Source organism: Triturus cristatus, chromosome 4_1 (genome assembly GCF_964204655.1).
Source record: "Triturus cristatus chromosome 4_1, aTriCri1.1, whole genome shotgun sequence".
Lineage (NCBI taxonomy): Eukaryota > Metazoa > Chordata > Amphibia > Caudata > Salamandridae > Triturus > Triturus cristatus.
In genome coordinates this window covers 1,223,753,665-1,223,772,243 of record NC_140585.1, presented here as the reverse complement: position 1 = coordinate 1,223,772,243, position 18,579 = coordinate 1,223,753,665, and the positions used below count along the sequence as shown (strand labels likewise).

Here is an 18,579-nt window from a genome sequence, read left to right as displayed (position 1 = left end):
AATATCTGGACCAGGTTGGTGAGAATCCCCATGTGCTGTGCCCACTGAGTCTTCAAATCCCACTTCAGAGCCCGCACACGCCAATGGCCATGATTTACCAAGAGGATGCAGAAGGCGATGAGGCCTAGCAGCCTCAGAGTCAGTCTCACCGAAATCCAGGATACAAGCTGAAACATCAGAATCATAGCCCGAATATCCTGGACTCACTGTTTCGGAGAATAAGGCTGAAACTGCACTGTATCCAGAACAGCTCAGTTGAAAAGGAGCATTTGAGAGGGAGTCAGGTGTGACTTCTGCATGTTTATAGTGATCCCCAGAGGGTGGAGCAGGTTCGCTAAAGTCTGGAGGTGGGAGACAACTGCGTGGGCAATCCCGCTTTCAACAGCCAGTCGTCGAGGTAGGGGAAGTCTGGAACCCCTAACCTTCGCAGACGTGCTGCAACTATAGCCACCACCTTGGTGAATACCCGAGGGGCGCTCTTGAGGCCAAAGGGGAGCACGGCACAATAAAATTCCTCGTGGCTCACCGTAAACGCAGGTACCATCTGTGGGATATGGAAGTAAGCATCCTAGAAGTCCAATGCTACAATCTAGTCTCTTGGATCAAGGGCAGATAAGACCTGAGCCAAGTTGAGCATCTTGAAGTTTTCCTTCTTCAGGAAGTAGTTGATAGGGCATAGGTCTAATATGGGATAGAGGCAGCCATCCTTCGTCGGCACCAGAAAGTAGCGGGTATAGCAATCACAACCTACTACTGAGTTGGTACCCTCTTGATGGCTCCTTCGACCAGGAGAGGCAACACTTCCTGTCACAAGAGCAAAGCCTAATATGGGATGTAGGCCCCCATCCTACTTCAGCACCAAAAAGTAGCAGGAATAGCAATCACAAACTACTTCTGATGCCGGTACCTTGTGGTTGGCTCCTTCGACCAGAATAGCCAATACTTCCTGTTGCAAGAGGTAGTCATCTGTCAGCCAATCAGAGGACGGTGGCAAAGGTGGTGGAGTCTATTGGAAGTGGAGTGAATAGCCCCACTGGAAGATTTTCCCAGGCCAGAGCAGGACATCAATGAAGGCTTCATTAAAGACTAGTAAGGGTTCTGAGGAGGATACCCAGGGCTGAAGCATCTCTGTCAAGACATTAATCTTGACCTCTACCGTGGGCAGCATCAGGTCCAGGACCACAGCCGCCCTCTAGACCACCATACCGAAAGAAGTCCCTTCCTTCTTAACCAGAATAGACCAGTGTCTGGTGAGATGTCTAGACCACAGGCGTCAACCAAGTCCTCGTACAAAGTGTCATTGGACATGGGCTCTGCTAGGGGGTCGGAGTAGCCATAGAGATACACAGATCCCTACATTAGTGATCCTCCATGGGGCTTTTAGGAAAACAGTAATCCATCTCCAATTCCTGCCATTTGGGGCTGATTAGTTTCCGGAGCTGGCGCCATGTATCAGCATTGGCCACTACTGGAATGGTACCCAGAGGAGGTCGCATGGCTGCAGTCGGGCCGATTCTGATCCACCAACAGATCCTGAAGGGGTAGTCTATGGCCCTCCTGAAGTAATGAGGCACGAAGGCACTCCAGAGCTGTTCGACTGTCCAAAAATTAGGCTAAAGGCCTGGGAGAATTCATAGAGATGGGCAGGGGTTGCTCCAGAAAACTTGGGGAAGCATGGATCAGATCCAGTGTCAGACGCCAGCTGTACAGGAACAGCCTGTGAGCGGGTTATGGAATGTGGTCTGGTTCACTTGGGTAGTCCGAAGAGAAGGAACAACATGAAAAAGTTGAAGAGCGCTCCGACTTCTTTGACTTCTTCTTATAAGACTTACCGAAGAAGTCCAGGATCATATGGCGAGCAGTCATGAGCTTCATGGCCTGCTCGCGGAGGGCTCATGGTCTGGCACTCCGTGCAAATCGCAGAGTCTTGCACCACAGACACACCAAGTGGGGGTCCGCCACCGACATCTCTCAATGAAAGGCTATACAAACATTGAATTTGGTGAGTTTCTTTAGGGACATTCTGAAAAAATAAAGTAAGGCACACTAGTCTTTAACAAAAGGTCGAAAATATTCAGGCCAAAAATGACTGAAGGAAGCTCATCTGGATCTGCGCTGATGGCACAGAAAAGGAGGAACTGAAGTGAGCTTGCTGGGGTGGCGCCTATATAGGCACTGCACACGTCACTTTTGGTGAGGACAATGCCAACAAAGCCACGTGGAGCCAAATGACTGCAAAAAGATTCCAGTTCCATTCTGATGCCTGGGGAATACTCTAAGGTAAGGAATCTGCAGCTAGAAGTCTCTATCAGGTAGAGTGGTAACTTGCGGAGGAGATCTTCATGAAAATGATACACAGACAGAGGCTGCAGTTGGGCTTTGCAGGTTCAGGGGAACTTTGGGAGGTACTTCAGGGATGGCTTTGTGGACCATTCAGTCAACATTCAGGCTGCTCTTCCCTACACTGCCATATTTGTGCAGCCCACAATGTTTATCACATAGCCTCTCCACGTCTCTTCGTCTCCACACCTTCTTTTCTTCGCTTGGCGTCATCGGATGGACAGACGACTTGACACGGACAGCACTGTATTGTGTGCTTACTCCTGCTCAGCTGCTATCTGCTGCTGTTTATTGCTGATTAGCCAGGCCCTGTTCTGGGGGCACTGCAAAACCCTTTTTTGCTGTGGTTCTAGTGGCTGCTACAGGGACTGTAGGATTCTGTCACTGTGCCCTTCTCCCTCGGGGAGCCAGGGAAGACTGGGAGTATTGTATGGTGAGCGTGTGGCCCCCGGCAGCTTGGAAGACACTCAGGAAGTTCAGGTACCTACTGTTGTGGCTGCAGGAAGCAGGAGAGTGAGCTCTGTTTGGTCATTTGGCCATTTGGCCTGAAGTATCTTTCTCAAGTTGTTGTGCTTTAATTTTGGCAAAAAGATCACAAGACAGCAAATAGTAGCAGCATATGGTCCGCGCATGGACATGGACTCGCGATTTGACCTAAGATGAGAAAATATTATGTACCATGTATACCAGATGTAACAGCTCCCCCTAGGATGCATCTGAACAGATTATCTCTCCAATTGATTGACATAACATTTACTCATGGCCTACGTGCATGTAATGGCTGCTCTCTATCTGATACAAACACTTTTCTGACTTTTCAAAGGGGGATTTACAGGAACAATATAGACTATATTCTGTTGGATATAAGGGTCTGGAATGCCACAATCTACATGATGGTTGTTCAAAGAGAAGTGAGCAACCGTTATCTCATATGGTTTATTGTTTGATAAGCAGGTATGCAACTCCCATAATAATCTTGAGGCCTTATCAATTAACAATAATCGCAGGACCCTCAGATGGAATACCATTGCCAATTTCAATGATATAATCTCAAATATCCATGAGACCATAGGTGCTGCACTAATTCTAATGATGGAGAATATTGACAAGCCCAATCTAGCCCTAGAGACTAACTGCAACCTCTTTGAGAAACTCAAAAGAATACTCTCAAAAAGAACACAAACCTATTACTAGAGTTCCTAGGCTTCAAGAATGGTTCACACTGATGTGTAGAGCTGCCAAAACTGCACTTCTGGTTACTATCAAGCAGGGAGACAGGGAAAAGATATCAGAAGGCAGTGCAATTTACAAAGCTACACAGCACTCAGCAGAACTGAAGTGGGAATTGGGAAGGTGGGAATCAATCAATTAAGTTACTGGCAAAGCATGACTACTCACCCAAAAGGGTCTCAAAGTGCATAGGAGGGTATGGTTGGACTGCTGATCCGCTGCAGGAACTGTGGTTCAATCGAAGAGCCAGGTCTTGAGGTCCTTCCTGAATTGGGGCAGTGACTGTGATTGACTTAGGTGGAGAGGCAGGGTATCCCAGGTCTTTGCTGTGAGGCAGCAGAAGGATCTTTCCCCGGCCGTGGTCTTACAAATATGTGGGATGGCGGCAAGGGCCAGTTGGGCAAAGTGGACGTCTCTGGTGGGTGCGTGGAATGTGGGGCGGTGGTTGAGTTATGCGGGTCCCCCATTGTGTAGGACTTTGTAGGAGAGTGAGAACCTTGAAGGTCATTCTTTTGTTGACTAGGAGCCAGTGTAGATCTCTCAAGTGGCTGGAAATGTGGCTGCGACACGGGATATTGAGGATGAGTCTGGCAGAAGCATTCTGGATGCTCTGCAGATCCTTGAGGAGTTTCTGGGTGATGCAAGCATAGAATGCGTTGCCGTAGTCGAGTCTGCTGCTGATGAGTGCGTGGCTGATCGTCTTTCTGGACTTGGTGGGGATCCACTTGTAGATCTTTGGGAGCAGGCGTAGAGTGTGGAAGCAGGATGATGAGATGGCGTTGATCTGGTGTTTCATGGTGCTGCCAAGATGATGTCGAGATTTCGTGCGTGGTCTGTGTGTGGGGGTGGAATCCAAGATCTGTGGGCCCCAAGGAGTCCTCCCAGGTGGAGGGGGTGGAGCCCAGAAAGCGGACTTCGGTCTTCTATGAGTTTAGCTTGAGGCAGTTGTCATTCATCCAGGTGATGACAGCCTTCATCCCATCGTGGAAGTTGTCCTTGGCGACTGTAGGCTCGTTGGAGAGAGAGAGAGGATCAGCTGGGTGTCGTCGGCATAGGATACAATGTTGAGTCCGTGGTTCCTGACGTTGGCTGCGAGCGGGGCCCTGTAGATGTTGAAGAGAGTGGGGCTCAGGGAAGAGCACTGAGGCACCCAGCAGCTGACCTCTGTGGATTCAGAGTGGAACGGTGGTAGCCTGACTCTCTGTGTTCGGCCGGTGAGCAAGGAGCGGATCCATTCCAGGGCTTTTTCGCGGATGTATAGGGTGTGGTGGGAGACGGTGTCGAAGGCGGCTGAGAGGTCCAACAAGATGAGGGCTGCAGTTGCGTCTCAGTCAAGGATGGTGCAGAAGTCGTCTGTGGTGGCAAGGAGGGCAGTATCGGTACTGTGGTTGCTTGGGAAGCCGGATTGGGAGAGGTCGAGGATGTGGTTCGTTTAGAGGAACTCGGAAAGTTGGGCGTGGATGACCATCTCCATGACCTTGTCTGGGAAGAGGAGCAGACAGATGGGACTGAAGTTCTTGAGGTCCTTCGGTTGGCAGAGGGTTTCTTCAGCAAGGGGTTGATCTCTGTGTCTTCCGATAATGTGGCAAAGTTGATGGAGCAGTTGATGGTGCAGCAGAGCACGAAGGTGAGGGAGGTGCCGGCTCTGTTGAAGATGTGATGCGGGCAGGGGTCTGAAGGTGATCAGGAGTGGATGCTCTTCATTCTCTTGAGGGTGTCTCAGTGGTGAGGGGAGTCCAGCTGAGCAGGGTCTGCTGGGGTCTGGTGCCGTTGGGTGAGGTGGTTGCGAGTGGGGTGAGAGAGTCTTGGGTATCGAAGCCGTTGAAGCTGTCATAGATCTCCTTAATCTTCTGGTGGAAGAAGGAGCTGAGGTTGTTGTAAGAGGTCTTGGGTGGTGGGGGGTGGGGGGGGGGATGTCTGCTGTCCCTGTGCTGTGTTTGGCAAATTCTTTGACCCCAGCAAAAAGTTATTTGCTATTGAGTGCGCTGGTGTTGGTCCTTTCTTGTAGGGCCACTTTCTTTGTTGTTCTAATGAGGTGGTGATGTGTGGAGACAGCGGTTTTGAAGGCTGAGCGGTCTTCCAAGGTCTTGCTGCTCCTCCATCTCTTCTCGAGCCATCTACAGGTGCGTCTGGACTCATGAACGGCGGGGGAGAACCAGCTGGCTTTTTTGGAGTGTGGCTTGCCTGGTGCTTTCTTGAGGGGGGCCAATGTGTTGGCGCAGTTGGAGAGCCATTGGTGGAGGTTGCGAGCTGAGGTATTAACGTCCGCGAAATTCGGAGGTGAGGTTTTGCCGAGGGAGGTGGTGAGCTGTTCTTCAGAGACCTTGTTCCAGCTTCGGCGAGGGTAGGGGTAGGTGTGGTGGTGTACGGTGGGTTTGGTGAAGGAGAATAATTATAAGAAGCAGCTAAGACTAATAACTTAAGACACTTCTAGCATATAGTGAGCCATGGCGGTCGTGATATTGCCATGAGATGAGAAACCCACATCCAGCCAGGTGATTGGGTGAAACATTTTGAATCGCTCTATGCCACTATAACTTCATCTTCTCTTCAAGAGCCCTTCCACAATGGGAACAGCTTTTTCAGACCAAGTGGCATTAGACACACTATCACTTTCTCTTCACAAGATACTGAGACAGCAGTAACTTCCCAGAGCCAGAGGTACACCCCAGGCTTGGACAGAGTTCCTGCAGACGTGTTCCGCTGGGAGCCCAAAATAAAGGAGCCTTATATAAATCTTATCTCCGATGTCATAGCCGCGGGCGGACCAATCCCCTCCTCATGGATGGGTATTGAGTTTGTACCCATCTTTAAGAAGGGTTGTAGAAACTCGTCAGGAAATTATCGCCCCATAAGACCTCTGGATAACTTTTAAAAGATCTTCTCGAAACAAGCCCTTGATACATTAGGCGACTGGATCAAGGAAAATTACATTTTAAGCCATTACCAAGCAGCCTTTTAGGGAGAAAACAAAAACTGTGGACCAGGTCTTTAGATTTTGTGAAACCAAATGGAGGATGGTGGACATTGGCAGGGGAAACCTATATATTGCATTTGACAGTCTTACAGCAGTATTCGACCTGGTTTCCAGAACGAGGCTATGGGTAGTTCTAGCTGAAATGGGAGCTCTGCCTGACCTTTCTCTCAAAAATAATACACCTCCATGAAAACAATATTACTCAAGTTAGGTGGGGCCCAAAAGGTGGACAGACAGATCAAATTATTGTTGATAAAGCCATCCACCAGGGCTGTGTCATGGGCCTGATATTGTTCTTTCTCCATATCAATGGCTGTATTAGCTTTTTGACAAATTATGAAAAAGATGCACCAACTCTAGCCGGGGAAAGGGTTCCAGCGCTATTTTTTGCTAGTAACACCCAGCTCATTTTTAAATCCCCAAAAGGACTACAAACCCTGGCTCACAGGTTTTCTACTTGTTGTAATACGCACGGGTTGGAACTCAATGTCCAGAAAACTAAATGTATGTGTTTCTATCAATATAACAATTTTAGGGGGGAATGATGTTGGGGGAGAACCGGCCTTAGAGAGCCAATACAATAGATTATTTGGGAATCAGGCTAACTGGCTCCAATTCATGTGTGCCACATATTACAATAAGCTTCGCGCCCATGCAATTAATGCTGCCCTTTATGGTTCAGAGTTAGGGGAATTGTGACGGTACAAACCTAGGGGTTGAGGGGAACAAATATATAAGGTCCTTAACGAATCTCAGCCAGAATACTCCTCTATTACCCTTAAGGTTAGATCTCGCACTGAATCCCATTGTAGAGTGCATTGTAAAGGTCTATATTTTATTGGCTTCGTATTTGGTGTGTTGATGAGTTGAGACCATTTAGGGATGTGCTTCATGATATTATTACCAGAGCTCGAGTCTTGACGATCCCTTGGCTGAACTATATTAAGATGTCCCTACAGAACCAGGCTTGAGAGGCAGCTGGAATAATCCATCTTCTGTTTACCCAACTGTAGTCACTAGAGCGAAGGTCAGGTACTGGGATTCATTCATGGAGAAGAGGGTATCTTCTGTATTCCTAGGCACTTTATCCAAAGCTTTTTCGCACTATAAAACTGTATTTAAGTGTGAGGATCTTTCAGACCCTATTAATCCACCATTTTTAAGGTCTTTGTATTTGAAGTTTAGATATGGTGTTTTACAGTTAGTTAAATTTACATTTGCTTGGTCCCTATCTGCCACTAAGTCCAAACTGTGTCCTTTCTGTTGTATGTTGGAGGATTTGGAGGAACATCTTTTGTATTTTCTGCGCGCCCTAATCTAGACCTAGAGCTCAATGGGTTGTTTCATTATGTTGGTCTATGGGCGTATCGGACCAGACAAATATGTTACGAATATGCAAAACTGTTTCAAGAAGTTATATAGCATTTCCTGTTACTTAATTTTTGAAGACAGTGGGCTGATAAGGTCTAAAACACTGGGCAAGGCCAAAACTTCTACTGTAAAATAAGTATCAGTTGATTTAAAGCTAGCCTTTTATTAAGTGTTTCTAGAATTTTAAAAATATTTGTTTGTCTGACCAACTGTTAATGTAGAACAAGTATCTGTCGTTATAAAATGCATGCTTTTTATCAAGTGTTTTTAGAATTTTAAAAACAATTGTTTTGTTTTCTTGATCAGCTGTATTGGTATGAGGTTACATAGGTTTTATTGATTGTTTATGCTGTATCTTGTTGATTGATTTTATATCCATACTGACAATAAATATGAAGAGATATGGAGACATAGGAAATAACAAAATGACTTGCACGAGTGGCGGGAGTTAACAGACTGTTTGATGGGAAAACGTGATTGCTTTAATCCTTCACAATCTTCACGATTTAGATATTTGATTGCATGGTATAGTCCTTGGTAAATGATGTATTAATAAGAGGCTATATTCCTGTTGCTGCACCTGTGAATGTGCTCTCTGGTATGAAGTAATTGATTAAGACCCTTGATTATGTTTTGTACCTGTAAAATCAATCAAAGATGTTTTAAAAATTGTATTGCTGTGCTAGACTGTCAAAGAATGCCCTTCAAAGTAAAAGCTGGTTTCTATAATTAAGGATGAGATTACTTGCCCTCCACTAAAGTTGCAGTAGACTATTTGATGTATTCTAATTTCTCTGTACTGACCTTGAAGATTTCTCCACCAGTCAATGTCTCTGCCATGGGAGGAGCCACCTTGGTGGGGAAAATTCTCCCAAACATTAGCCCAATACACAGGGTGGATACTGGAAATTCCATTAGCAATGATTTGATCTGAAAACGTCCTGTTAGTGGGGATACATTGTTAGCTACCATTGCACGTGTCTAGCCTCCTTGTAAGCTGAGGGTCTATTACTGTATCCTAGGTACACTATATTTACCTTTGACAGTCTGCCACAATTTCCATGGCTGTCTTTCCCAAAGTTTACTCCCCTAGATCCATACCTGGTGGAACACCTGACTCCACTCAATGATGTGGCTGTTCCTCCACTATTTTTAATGGGAGTGCCTAACCAGCCCAATAGTGAATAAAAGGATTTCCACACCGGCGGAAGTTCTGCCATATACAGGGCTCAGAATTGAACAGCTATGTTGGCAGGTGCAAAGACCAAGGACTGGATTGTTTTGGGGTGGGACTCCCTAATGTCCTCCTCTAAATGGGGCTTTAGGTCAATTTTCAACCGGCTAAAATGTGATTTTAGCTAGAGTGAAAATAATTCAAATTTTGGAACCAGCTCCCAGCAAGAGATATTCAGATTGGTCTTTCGGGACTCATTCACTCCATCAAAAATGACAAAGAGAACCATATCACCTGATTCCCAAATACACTGATTTCATTAAAAAAAATGTAACATCATGCATGTTAGCAGAGAAGCTTGGTTGCAGACAAGAAAATGCAGACAGTGTAGGTGAAATAATAAAGGCACAGCATACAATGACACATGAAAAGCTGAAACTGGACAAGCTCTGGACGAAATGCTATACTGAAGACTTAAACCTATGGAAACACTGAACATACGAAACAAGTGGTCAAATAGCTACCTTGTGGCCTCTTTTCCGGGAACACATATCGTCCATCAGATGTCACTGCCCTCTCTGGAAAATAACAGGTAATTGGACTTTTTTGTCACTTTCAGAAAAAAGTAAATTGGAACAATTGGTGTTGAAGAGTTATATTTTTCGCATAGCTTCAAGAGGAAATGTTTGTAGGATACGTGATGAACATTTCACAGAACTTTAGGAGGGAGAAGCCCTCTAACACTCAAGAGAATGTAGGGGTTATTTGGAGTATGGCAGACAGGATACACCACCACAGATATGACTAAGTACCATGTCTGCCGAACTAACAGTCCATCTCTATTTTTAGAGTTCTGTTATGTTTGTATTTTGTTAGGTCTCTGCCTACATAAACCTCACACGACAGCCTGACTTACATCGGGCTGTTGGTGTAACTTCGTCAGACCATCTGCCATGGTTTTAAAAAAACTAAGGGGCATATTATCAAGAAACGGCGTTAAAATTATCGACGCTTTAGCGGCAGAAAACTGCCGCTAAAGCGGCGATAATGGGCTTGATAATATGCCCTTGGGAATTCCAATAGAAGCCCATATTCTGGTGTCAACATGTGCGTCTATTGGAATTCTCAAGGACATATTATCAAGCCCATTATCGCCGCTATAGCGGCAGTTTTTTGCTGCTAAAGCGTTGATAATTTTAACGCCGTGCTTGATAATATGCCCCTAAATATTTGCTGAGCGAAAGCATCAAACAAGGCATCAGTGAAAGTATAATGCGTTGAGAGAGATGACATAAAGATCTCTGTCAGGCAGGCAGAGATCTCTAAATATAGAGGGCTATAGTTCACCGTGGAAACGGAGTACATGCCTCTACAGCCCCAATGGAGAAAAAGTATAGCCCGCCTAACTCAAAATAACCTTGCAAGTGACTAAACGTTTCATGGATCAGATAAAGACCAACGCCACGTTTAGGGAACATTCAGGGGCATATTATCAAGCACGGAGTTAAAATGATCGCCGCTTTAGCGGCAGAAAACTTCCGCTAAAGCGGCGATAATGGGCTTGATAATATGCAGCAGAGAATTCCAATAGAAGCCCATGTTGACACCAGAACATGGGCTTCTATTAGAATTCTCAAGGGCATATTATCAAGCCCATTATCGCCGCTTTAGCGGCAGAATTTTAACGCCGTTTCTTGATAATATGCCCCACAGTACTTCAAAAACGGTTTGTAGTAAGTAGAAAATTCAACTGCAACAAGTTTATGAAGGAACAGCTACTTACCTTTTACAAGTGTTCTACAGCTAGTTTATTCTCCACTGAATCAAAACTGTAAAATAATTCTTGGCTGTCAGGCTGGACTACAGAAACACTCAAAAATGTATTAGCTTTTATTTCAATAATATTTTCTACTTCCCAGTTTACATTTTTTTTATTTGAAAATGAAAAACTACACAAAAACAGTTTAAGTCTGGCACCCACTAAAATAGATGACTGTTCCTTAAAATGTTGCTTCAGTTTTGAGCTAAGCCTACTTCAAGGTAGCAAGGTTAGCCGCATGGTATCTACTTCATCTCAGTTATTTTTCAGATAAATGTTTAAGGAGAAGATTTTTTGCAAGTATTTAATAACAGGCAGAGTGAGAAGGCTGGCTATGCATCTGGCGAGGATAGCATTTTTGGAGAAGGAAAATCTACTTACTCTGTAAGCATCTGTTCGTAGGTGTGTAATGCTGTAGATTCACATGCATAGCATCTTCCTGCCATCTAGCATTGGGCTCAGATGTGTGCAAGCTGTTTTTCTTCAAAGAAGTATTTGGAGTCACGAGATGCGCTGTGACTCTTTTACTTGGTGTACACTATGCATGGACACCGACTGTTAGATTGTTTTTCGCACAATGGGTGAGATTATGTATGAAATGTGAATGAACAAGTGAAAGAAAGAAATATGTGAGAGAGCCACATGCCTCCATGGAAGAGAGTGGGTGCATGAGAATCTACATCACCACATGCTACAAACAGATGATCACGTTTTATTGTTCGTAGCATGTGTGGCTGCAGATACACGTTTGGTATAGACTGTCTTGCAGAATCTTCCAGCAAGCAGTGGCTAGTATGTGAGAGATGCAGATGTCTGAAATAATGTCCTCAACATCGTCTGGCCTAGTAAGGCCTCTTGACAGGCCAGGATGTCCAAACAATTATGCTTAGTAAAGGTGTGTGAAGTTGATGAGGTGGTCGCTTTACAGATTTCTACATGCAGGATGTTTCCTAGGAAGGCCATAATCACACCCTTTTTACAGGTAGAATGTGTCCTAGGTGGTGCAGGTAGAACCCTTTTTGCCTTGTGATAATATGTCTGAATGTATTTGACTATCTTCCTGGCAATGCCTGCTTTGGAAATGGAATGACCTCTCTGGGGCTTTGGAAAGGAGACGGATTTACAGAATAGCTTTGTCCTGTCAATGTGGTACACAAAGAGCCCATTTCACACAAAGAGCCCATTTCACACCCAAAGTATGAAAAACACTTTCTGCAATGGAGTCTAGTTACAGAAAGAAAACTGGGAGCCCTACTGTTTGGTTGAGATGGAAGGGTGATCCCATCTTGGAAGGAATTTAGGACTGTTCTCAAGAACTACCCTATCTCTGCGGACCTAGGTGAATGGCTCCTGTATGGTGAGCACTTGCAGCTTGCTAATGCATGTAAGAGAGGTAAATGCCACATGGAAGGCCACCTTCCAGGTGAGAAACAGGAGGGCACAGGAATACATTGGTTCAAAGGGTGGACCCATGAGTCTGGTAAGGGCTACGCTTAGGTTCCACACCTACCCTGGAGGTATCCTGGGAGGTATGAACCTTTTAAGATCCTTCATAAATGCTTTGACTACAGGGATCTTGTGTTCCCTGTTCTTCATGTAGGCCACGACCGCAACTAAATGTAGATGACTAGAGGTGTAGGCAAGGCAAGCCTTTTATTTGTAACCATCTCTGTCTATTGGGTTTAGTAGAACATAAGCACCCTCCATCCCTCAGTCTCAAAAACAGAAAGAACTAGTGTTGGAGAAGAGCCTCTTAAGCTTTGTGGGATAGCAGTACCAATCAAATACAGTTTCATAGTGTTCTTCCCTATCAATAATGCTGAGGGAGTTTGTGGCTATGTCCCGCAGGAGGAACTTCCACTGAGAGTCTGATATATGTGTGTGTGTGTGTGTGTGTGTGTGCGTGTGCGTGTGTGTGTGTGTGTGTGTGTGGGTGTGCGTATGCAATTTTCAGCCAGCGGAATCATAACGGATGGGACAGGAAGTTACCATGTCTAGTAAAATAATGAACAATGATGATATTTTACCTCTTGACTCCTTGGCCAACTTCACAAATTTTTCATACACGGTATACATGTGTGGATGCATAACCAGTGTTTCAATTGGGTTTAATGAAACTGTTCATTTTCCTGGAGGCAGAACTTCCGCTTACACCCTTTAAAGGAGAGGACCTCTTGATTACAAAACATGTCTGAGATGGAGAAACAGTCTCCTATTAGTCAAAATGGCACGGGTGTTGGGCTGGAGTAAAAGTTGGATTACGTTGAATAGGAGTATGTGGTGTCAGAAACAATGTGTCCAATGATCTTTGAGTAATGGAGTCCCACACCTCCGGTGAGGTTCTGGTAGGAGTGCTGAGGTAGGCTTTGGGTGGGCCAGACCCGAGGTTTCCATATTAGATCCAAAGGAACGTGTCAACCACTGCCCACTCCATTTGGACCCAATGTTTCCTAGAGGCTCTGATGGACCAGTAAACAATAACTCTCAGTTGAGATAATTTATAATAGAATGCAAAATCTGGGAGGGCTTTTCCTCCCTTCGCCTAGACAAGCCATTAGACTTTGTGACTTAAGGTGGCATTACGAACTCGCCAAATAAATTGTTATGTCAGCGAATGCAGCTCAGAGAGGAAGGATGAAGGGAGAGCAATCGTGAGGACCTGGAATAGGTATAAAACCTATGAGTAAATATTCATTTTAGGTTCAAATTTCTTTATGAACTTTTACCATGATGTACTTATGAACTCAATACAATTGCGACAGTCTCAAGAGACATAGCCCAAAGGCAAATTTACATCTTATTTCAAAATTAAATCAAAAGATATAACTAAGACTATAATACAATCCCAACATTAATCCCTACCACCAAATTTCGCTTTAGATATGAAGTGTTGCAATGTACTGATCCACATTACAAGGCTGTGTCTGGGCTGGGACCTCCCCCTATCTTTGCCAAGTGCAAAAGTGTAGATATTTTAGGCATGTCAATTCTCGAAATGCTTGAGAAAGGATCAACAGGAAGGGGCCCCATTGTTTCACAAAAGAGGCTCCTTGGTCTACGAGTGTTAAGGAGATTCTCTCCATTCCCAGGAAATGCCATAGACGATGTAACCAACCCCGTGGCTGTATGTGTTGTACCCCAGTGCAAGAGTATGTTCTGGGTTGAAGCTCCTAGGGCTAGGCCTATTTGTCTGCCACATCTGGATTTAAGGGATTAGTTAAGGGGGCTGGAAAGACCCAGCAGGGTATATGCTGGGAATCTCAGGATCTGCGTGTGGAGGTGCGAGTCTATTTAGTCAAGTACCTGTGTCCAGTAGGCCTTAAGTAGAGGGTGATTCCAGAGGATGAGCACCAAGGTGCCATTCTCTCCACAGCCTCTCCAACAGTCGGCGCTGCGGTTGGGGATTATTTTGTGCAATCGAGAGGGAGTGAAATACCAATACATGCCTACCTTGGTAAGGGTTTCCATAAGTGATGTGTTACATGTTGTATATCTAGCCCTATAGTATATATTTGTCCATTCCTGATCTCTCAATTGTCTTCCCAAGTCGCGCTCCCACCTTTGTTGTCCCGCCCTGTACATGTGCCTGTTATGTTGAATCAGAAAGGAGTATAGGTCCCATGTAAGCCGTGTCGCAGATGTTTTAGCAAGTAGCCACTTCTCATATGAAGTGAGGTGTCTATGCACGTTGGGCTTGTTATCATGGTGTAGTAACCAGTGGTGTAGTTGCAAATAGACGAGTCTTTCAGACTCTGGGATATTAAAGTCAGAGCGGAGTTGGTGGAATGGGAGAATCCCCTTCTCGTCAAACATGGGGCCCATTGAATGGCACTTTGTTCATCTCCATCGCGCAAAGGCCTATGGGACAGGCCCAGGGGTGAAGTCTGGATTGTCGAGCAGTGGCGTAATAGGGGAGGGGAAGGTCGTAAGGCAACACCCAGTGCTAATTTGGTCCCAAGCCTCCAATGTTGCTCGTGTAATTGAGGAACGCTACAGGATTGGAGGTCTTTGTGCCCGAGGTAGAAAAGGGACCCTCCATAGGGATGGGCCAGCCACCGCCCTATCCTGAAAAAGACAGTGTTTTTCTGATTCTGGTTGGTACCATTCCACTACATTTCTTATTTGGGCTGCTCTGTAGTAAGTGAGCAAATCTAGCATGAACAGGCCCCCCATCTGGGGCAGGAGATAATTAGGTTCCTTTCTCATCCGGGGTGTCTTCCACATCCAGATATACTGCATTATCTCCGCTTGTAGTTTAGTAAGCATTCCCCTTTGTGGTGTGAATCTAGTTCTCGAGAGTGCAAGCTGCAGGGGGGCTAGTTAACCTCTAGGATGGTATCTTGTTGTGGAATCTTTATCTTTTTTCCTGAAAGAGGCCCTATTTGATTCTAACCTGATTATCTCAGGGAGGGAGTTCCACAAGATGGATGCTTGGTAAGCGAACCCAGTTCCTCCCCATCTAACTCTTTTTGTTCTGGGAACACAGACCAATCCTGTATTGGCAGACCTGAGAGAACGTTGGGGCTGGTATACAGAAAACAGAGTTTGGATGTCCGCAGCCCCTTCTCCATATATTGCCTTATGCAATAAGCATAAGGCTTTAAAGTTCACTCTCTGACGGACTGGGAGCCAATGTAGTTCCTTAATCGTCGCTGACGTCGGGTGATACTTAGGTAAGCCATGTAGTATCCGAGCCGCAGCATTCTGAAGTGATTGAAGTTTTTTGATCTGTCCTTTGCCAGCTCCCAGATAAAGAGCATTACAATAATCGATTCTGGACAAAACCAAACCTCCGACCACAGTTTTCCGAAGTGACAAAGGAATGAAGGGTAGAATCTTCCGCAGGGTTTTTCATGTGAAAAAGCATGCTGAGGTAACTTGATTTATTTGTGAGGCAAATTTAAGGTCTTTATCATGCATAAATCCCAGATTCCTGGCCTTTGGCACCGGGACTGGACAGGTTCCTGCCTCTGGTGGCCACCAAATTTGGCTCCATACAGAAGGAAGATGCCCAAACTCTAAGACCTCAGTCTTTTCTGTATTTATCTTTAAAAAGTTTGAATTCATCCATGCCATTACATCTGTAAGGCAATTGATGAACCTCTCAGCTGTTAGCCCGACACTTTGGGTTACAGAGACCACTAGTTGAGTGTCGTCAGCTTACGATGCCAACATTATGCCATGATCTTTAATTACCTGTGCCAGGGGGCTGACATATAGATTGAATAGTGTTGGCGACAGGGCTGAGCCCTGTGGGACTCCACAAGGGAGATGGAATGTTCCAGATTGCAGGCCATTCCAGTGGATCAGTTGTTCTCGTGCTGTGAAAAATGATGTGAGTAGAGTCAGAGCCACATCTTCAATACCCACAGCCTTCAATCGTTGCAGCAGTACCGCATGATTTACAGTATCGAAGGCTGCAGTCAGATCTAACAAGATGAGTGTGGCTCTGCCTCCCCCGTCCATCACTTTGCGGATCTCTTCTGTGGCCATGATTAAAACTGACTCGGTGGAGTGCCGGGAGCGAAAACCATGTTGTGTGGAGTCCAGAATGTTACTGCTATCCAAATATTCTGTCAGTTCTAGATTCATGGCTTTCTCCAAGATTTTGGATGGTAGTGGGTCACAGGAGATTGGGCGGTAGTGTTTTAATTCTGAGGGATCTAAAGAGGCCTTCTTTATATTGGGCCTAATGTATGCTTTTTGGCAGTGGCAGTGTCTTGGCAGGTTGAGGACCAGCCTTGCGGCGGCGTTTTCTATGTTCTGTAGCTTGCGGGTTAGGTTTTTGTTTATTCCGGCGTAGAGTGCATTGCCGTAGTCGAGTCTGCTGGTGACCAGGGTGAGTGACGGTCGAGGGGGATCCATTTGAAGGTCTTACATAGGAGGCAGAGGGTGTGGAAACAGGAGGACGAAACGGAGTTGATCTGGCGGTCCATGTTGAGCTCGGAGTCCAGGATGATTCCCAGGTTGCGTGTGTGGTCCGTGGGGGTGGGCGGGTTTCCGAGGGCGGGGGGCCACCAGGTGTCGTTCCAGGCGTCGGGGTTTGGGCCCATGATGAGTACTTCTGTCTTGTTGGTGTTTAGTTGTAGGCAGCTGTTTTTCATCCATTTGGCGACGGCTCCCATGCCTTCTCGAAAGTTGTGTCTGGCCGTGTTGGGTTCATTGGATAGGGAGAGGATGAGTTGGGTGTCGTCTGCGTATGACACAATGTTGAGTCCGTAGGTTCTGCCGATGGGTGCGAGTGGAGCCATGTAGACGTTGAAGAGCGTAGGGCTGAGGGAGGACCCCTGAGGGACTTCGCAGTTAGTTGGTGTAGGGTCCGAGAGGAAAGGGGGGAGTCTGACCCGCTGCATTCTGCCAGAGAGGAAGGGGCGGATCCATTCGAGGGCCTTGTCCTGGATCCCTGCGTCGAGGAGTCTGCGTATTAGGGTGCGGTGAGAGACTGTTTCGAATGCCGCTGAGAGGTCGAGGAGGATGAGGGCTACTGTTTCTCCTTTGTCCAGTAGGGTGCGGATGTCGTCTGTTGTGGCGAGGTGGGCGGTTTCCGTACTGTGTTTTTTTCTGAAGCCGGATTGGGAGGAGTCAAGGATGTTGTGCTCTTCGATGAATGTGGCAAATTGTCTGTTGATGGCTTTCTCGATGACTTTTGCTGGGAACAGGAGCAGGGAGATGGGTCTGTAGTTTTTGAGGTCGGTGGGGTCCGCCGAGGGTTTCTTCAGGAGGGGCTTGACCTCGGCGTGTTTCCAGTCGTCAGGGAACGAGGCGGTCGCCAGGGAGTGGTTGATGGTTTGGCGGAGTTTGGGTGCAATGGTGTCGGCGGCTCTGTTGAAGATGTGGTGGGGGCAGGGGTCCGTGGGGGCCCCGGAGTGGATTGACTTGATTGTCTTCAGTGAGTCTTCAGTGGTGAGGGCTGTCCAGTTGTCAATCGCTGGCTTCAGGGTGTCGGGTGGTTGGCTGGGGTTCAGTGAGTTGGTTGTCTTCGTCGAAGTTGTTGTAGATGCTCTTGATTTTGTGGTAAAAGAAGGTGCTGAGTTTGTCGCAGAGGTCTTGGGAGGAAGGAATGTCCGTCGATTCGCTGGTGGGTTGGGCGAACTCCTTGATGATGTGGAAGACTTCTTTGCTGTTGTGTGCGTGTGTGGGGATTCTGTCTTCAATCGCTTTTTTTCTTGTTTTTTCTGGTGAGTTGGTGGTGGGCGTTGGTAGCGGCTCTGAAGTTGTTGTGTGCTTCTGTGGATTTGGTGTTCCCCCAGACCTTTTCGAGGCAGCGGCAAGGGCGTCTGGACTCTCGAAGTTCGGTGGTAAACCATCTGGCATTCTTGGCATAGGTGGTGTTGTTTTTCTTGAGGGGGGCTATGGCGTTGGCGCTGTCGGAGATCTGTGCAGGGTTCGGGCTGCGGGTTTGGGGTCGTCGGTTACCGCAATGGTTGGGGTGGAGTTGCTGAGTGAGGAGGTGAGCTGGTCGTCAGTGATTCTGGTCCAGTTTCTTCGTGGGAGCAGGTGCTGGTGTCTGTGGATGGTGGGTGTTCTGAAGGTGCAGTGGACGCATCGGTGGTCAGTCCATGGGACATCGGTGGTGTGGCTGAAGGTGATGGAGTTTCCTGTTGTGAAGAGGGGGTCGAGGGTGTGTCCTGCTGAGTGCGTTGGTTCGGTCACGATTAGGCGGAGTCC

General features: G+C 46.5%; 1 protein-coding gene across 11 annotated transcripts in view; it reads right to left on the bottom strand.

The window, feature by feature from the left end:
- ARHGAP9 (Rho GTPase activating protein 9) overlaps positions 1-18,579 on the bottom strand; it is a 921,400-nt gene that overhangs the window by 225,799 nt on the left and 677,022 nt on the right. For 10 of the 11 annotated variants that reach the window (XM_085654614.1, XM_085654612.1, XM_085654617.1 and 7 more), the window contains one exon: positions 9,617-9,670. The exons of the other annotated variant lie outside the window; for it this stretch is intronic. In XM_085654614.1, the coding sequence (XP_085510740.1) occupies positions 9,617-9,670 (54 nt within the window). The remainder of the gene's footprint in view (positions 1-9,616; positions 9,671-18,579) is intronic. 11 annotated transcript variants of the gene reach the window in all.